Below are 4,470 nucleotides of genomic sequence, written 5' to 3'. Positions count from 1 at the left end.
CCCTGGCTGTCCTGGAACTCACTCTGTAGACCAGGCTGGCCTCTAACTCAGAAATCCGCCTGCCTCTGCCCCCCAAGTGCTGGGATTAAAGGCGTGCGCCACCACCGCCCAGCATTAACAGATTTTTCTAACTTTGCTTTTAAGAACACTACAAGAACAAATACCAAGGATTCTTGCAGACCCATTCCCTAAAATGGGAATCAATTAGATGAGGCAGAGGTTTTTTTGTTTGTTTGCTTTTTTCGAGACAGGGTTTCTCTGTATAGCCCCGGATGTCCTGGAACTCACTTTGTAGACTAGGCTGGCTCGAATTCAGAAATCCACCTGCCTCTGCCTCCCAAGTACTGGAATTATAGGCGTGTGCCACCACCGCCCGGCTGTTTGTTTCTTTCTTGATTTGGCTTTTGTTTTTTTGAGACAGGGATTCTCTGTTTTAGTTCTGGCTGTACTGGAACTCATTTTGTAGACCAGGCTGGCTTCGAACTCAGAAATCGGCCTGTTTCTCTGCCTCTCGAGGGCTGGGATTGAAACCGTGCGCCGCCACCACCCGACTGAGGCAGTGTTTTAAAACTAAGTAAAAACTAGATATTCTGTAAGCAAAACTAGCAGTCCACATGTAGACCTGGACAACTGTTGCATAAACGGCCATACTATCACATGGTGGGATCATTCAGAAACCAGTGAGGTCCTACCCAAGGGGCAGAGAAAGCAAAGGTGATCAGCCACCCTGATAGGAATACATTAAGTTCAAATGTGTTTACACCGCCGTGGAGTACGCTCGAGCAAGGACTTGTAACCCACCAGCACAGGGAGGCCTTACCTTCTAGAGCACGCTTGACTCGCTCCTTCTTCTCCTGAACCGATCGCTGCGCCTCCTCCCGGGCCTTGCGGTACAGGTACTCGCGGCGCAGGCGAGCCTCCCGACGGAGCTAGAGAACACACGGGGTCACCATCCACTTCGGGGCACCGAGTACCACAACTCAGCCCTCCCGTCGTCCCCGTCTTTCCCGCTAAGCCAGAACACGAAATCAAAACATCCTACCATGATGAGCGCCGCTCCTTCACGAGTCCGAGCTCTTCTGGCGCTGCCCGCACCACGCCGGGACCACTTCTGCCCTCAACCAAAAAGGCTCTAGAGGCTTCACTCGGTTTCACTGCCGGGCAGAGTGCCCCACCTTAAGATGGCGATGGCGGAGGGCCTCGTAAGGTGATTGGTCAGACGGGCAACCAATGAATTCCCCGGATTTGGGATGTCACGTGGTCTAAGAGCGTCCTGATAAGTCCGTCGGCGGCTTCACCAGTGCTTGAGCCGGTCAGGCAGCGGGCTAGGGGAGAGTAGGAGCAGGCGCTGTGCGCACGGCTTCCTAGATTCACGTTAAGGTCCGACTTTTCGTAGCCATCGGACTCGAGAAGTATTTAGCTCCAGGCGCTAATCCGCTTCCTGGACGGTGACACGGTCACCGGGAGGTTGAAGCCTTTGACTTCCGGGCCACGATTAGTACTGCCCCCCCAAGGGCGGATCTCGAGCGCTGATTGGTCGACATGCACATGGCCTCGCAGTGATTCGGCGGCTCCGCCCATCCGCGCGCATCCCCGGACCGGCTGGGCCATGGCGGTCCAGGCCCTGCGAGAGGAGTTGGACTCCAAGTGCCTACAGCTGCTCGGTGACCTGGAGGAACTGGAGGCGAAGCGGGCGGCGCTGAACGCCCGGGTGGAGGAGGTGGGCCACGGGGAATGGAGGGAGGGATAGAGAGCGGGCACAGGGAGGGAAACAGTCTCAAGTCTCTCCTGTCTCCCCAGGGTTGGCTCTCACTTGCCAAGGCTCGCTACGCCATGGGAGCCAAGTCGGTAGGACCCCTGCAGTATGCCTCGCGTATGGAGCCTCAGGTCTGCGTGTGTGCCAGGTGAGGACCCTCCTTTGGAGAGTGGGTGGGCAGGACCTTGGCCCGCGCGGCCAGAGATCCATCTTCCCTTTTTTTTTTTTTTTTTTCCAGCGAGGCCCAGGATGGACCCCAGACTTTCAGGGTGATCAAAGCTGACGCCCAGACCCCCGAGGATGTGGGGCCTAGCGAAGCATGTAAGTCTCCCTTCCAGCTTGTCAGCCCTTACTCAGTGGTAAAGACGGAACTCATTTAACATTTAAGGAAGTTACTTCATTCGGAATCTGATTAGTGGAGAGCGTCTGAGCTGGAGAGTTGAATGAATAGGGGGTGGGGGCGCGGTTCTTCCTTATACTTTGATAGCTAGGGTTCAAGTAACAGGATAGGAGAGCGACCCGAGGAGGTCTAAGGGAATGGGGTTTATTCCAAGCCTTGACATTATGTGATTGGTTAAGAGGGTTAAAGGAATGTTGGCGTTTAAGCTGATTGGTTCACAGCATCTGGTCAAACCACAAGGAGGGGCCACACATCTAAACCGAGCATCTTGACCTGGGAACGAATCATGTTTTCTTAGCCCACCCCATTATTATCCACTGGCTACCACTATTATGTCTTACCTTGCAACTGCCAAGAATATTTTGGGTTTTTGTTTGGTTGGTTGTTTTTTGTTTCGTTTTGTTTTGTTTTTTCAGAACTCAAGGGTGGGAGCCAGGTCACTCTGAGGGCAAGTTAGCTTAAAATGGAGCCTGAAAACAAAATGGAGTTTGCTCTGGTACTTTAATCCCTAAACAATAAGTTAAAGGTGGACTCTTTTATAGTGGGATCAGTTTTGCAGTCAAAGGAGCTCAGCAGAACAGAAAATGTATATCCCTATATCTAGCTGTTCCTTGGAAATAAACCTCCAGTCCCAGTTAATCATTCCTGAAACAGCTTGGGGACATTTCATCACTTTCAGGTAAAATGGCAAAGTCAGTCTGTAATCTTGTTCTATCTAGGTAAACAGAATTGTCTGTCCTGGAAGTCAGAATAGACAGAGTCAACTGGAGTACAGAGGGGACGGTGTCACTATTTCCAGACACAGGAGAAGGTTGGGGAAATAGCTAACCTTCAGTGTTTCCCAGAATCATGAACTTGGATTAAGCTCGTTGTGGTCATGAGGACTGTATGGCCTTTCTTTCAGCTCTGCGCAGGCGCAAGGGCCCTACCAAGACCAAAGAGTTAGGGTCTGCTGTAGTTCCTCAAGATCCCTTGAACTGGTTTGGCATTTTGGTTCCTCACAGTCTGCGGCAGGCCCAAGCCAGCTTCCGGGATGGTGAGTTTTAGGGCTATTGTACTGGCTAGGGAGGTCTAATACCCCTGCAGTCTGGGGGGCTGGGGGTGGGGAACTCATGGATCTTATCATGATGACATTCCTCTTCTCTTACCAGGCCTACAGCTGGCTGCAGATATAGCCAGTCTCCAGACTCGTGTCAACTGGGGTCAAAGTCAGCTCCGAGGCCTCCAGAAAAAACTGAAGGAGTTGGACCCTGGGCCTGCCTGACCTGCATCCACGTTGGGAGGCACTGAGTATAGCCGTCTTGGATGCTGCCACCTTACCTCAGGCCTTCTTCTTTTATAAGCAGCCCCTGTCTCAGCTGATGCCCCTCCTAGAAATGTCCTTAGTCTGCACGGTTTCCAGCTTTTCGAGGCATGAAGTTGAGTTATGAAGTTTGATGAAGCAAAGCTGAGCAGTGTTGAGAGCACCTTGTTCTAGGCCCATGGTCTCAAGGCCTTCCTTCCCGGGGCAAGACAGTGACCTAGTGAACAACCTGCATCAGCCAGCCGGGATAGTGAAGCCCTGCAGAAATGGTGACAGAAGAAAGGGAGTCTGGAAACGTAAGGTAGATCAGGACAATTCCAGTCAATAAAAGTAACTCAGGCTGGGCATAGCAGTACATGCCTGTAGTTCCAGCAACTCTAGAGGCTGAGGCAGAAGGATCACTTAAGCCCTGGAAAATATATAGAAAAGACAGTACGCGCACACACACATACCAGAATAGCTAGTAGGAAGTATTGCTTCTGTTATAAAAGGTAAAAGTAACTGTCATTCTTCCAGGGAATCAAGGTGACCTTCCTGATTGCATTTAGCTTATTGAAGTGAGTGAGACCCAGCTTCTTTGCTGAAGGTGTATTCTCTCATCTGGGAACTGTGTCTTGCTTCATTTTTTTCCCTGAGCTATCCAGTTGTGTTGGGAAGGGGAATGTAATTGTTTGTGGGGTGTAAATATTTCTTCCTAATTTGTTAATTTTGCTTATATTGTTTTTTCTACTTATGAATTGTAAAAACACAAATTTGTACAGAAAAATTGAATAAAGTAAAAGCTACAGTAAGTATCACAGAGCTCTCATTTTATTTTCAGTGTATGGGGGCTCTCCCAGTGTACGTCTGTACCATGTGGTGTCTTCTGCCCTTTGGCTAGAAGAGGCCCTATATCTCATGTGGGTGCTAGGAAACCCTGGGTCCTCCGAAGAGTAGTCAGGGTGTACTGGCTGGTTTTGTGTGTCAATTTAATACAAGCTGGAGTTATCACAGAGAAAGGAGATTCAGTTG

The 4,470-nt window shown here is 50.5% G+C and overlaps 2 protein-coding genes across 2 annotated transcripts in view; one reads left to right on the top strand and one right to left on the bottom strand.

Moving 5' to 3' along the window:
- Imp4 (IMP U3 small nucleolar ribonucleoprotein 4) overlaps window positions 1–1,181 on the bottom strand; it is a 5,075-nt gene extending 3,894 nt beyond the window's left edge. The window contains exons 1-2 of the mRNA XM_021198046.2: window positions 1,043–1,181; window positions 821–929 (exon numbers count right to left, since the gene is read on the bottom strand). Coding sequence (XP_021053705.1) covers window positions 821–929; window positions 1,043–1,045 — 112 coding nt within the window. The 5' untranslated portion in view covers window positions 1,046–1,181. The remainder of the gene's footprint in view (window positions 1–820; window positions 930–1,042) is intronic.
- A 111-nt stretch (window positions 1,182–1,292) lies between these two features.
- Ccdc115 (coiled-coil domain containing 115) lies at window positions 1,293–4,256 on the top strand. The gene is made up of 5 exons (XM_021198748.2): window positions 1,293–1,720; window positions 1,801–1,904; window positions 1,995–2,077; window positions 3,061–3,192; window positions 3,308–4,256. Exons 1-5 carry the CDS (start codon window positions 1,610–1,612, stop codon window positions 3,418–3,420), a joined length of 543 nt encoding a protein of 180 aa, XP_021054407.1. The 5' UTR covers window positions 1,293–1,609; the 3' UTR covers window positions 3,421–4,256.
- The last annotated feature ends 214 nt before the right edge of the window (window positions 4,257–4,470 follow it).

Source organism: Mus pahari, chromosome 5, assembly GCF_900095145.1.
Source record: "Mus pahari chromosome 5, PAHARI_EIJ_v1.1, whole genome shotgun sequence".
NCBI lineage: Eukaryota > Metazoa > Chordata > Mammalia > Rodentia > Muridae > Mus > Mus pahari.
This window is presented reverse-complemented; position numbering and strand designations above follow the sequence as displayed.

Bases quoted from the DNA above. Each gene is read 5' to 3' on its own strand.
- Ccdc115 (XM_021198748.2), top strand. From the start codon at position 1,610: ATGGCGGTCCAGGCCCTGCGAGAGGAGTTGGACTCCAAGTGCCTACAG. The intron at 2,078-3,060 runs GTAAGTCTCCCT...CCTTTCTTTCAG, and splicing joins TGTGGGGCCTAGCGAAGCAT to CTCTGCGCAGGCGCAAGGGC. The intron at 3,193-3,307 runs GTGAGTTTTAGG...TTCTCTTACCAG, and splicing joins CCAAGCCAGCTTCCGGGATG to GCCTACAGCTGGCTGCAGAT.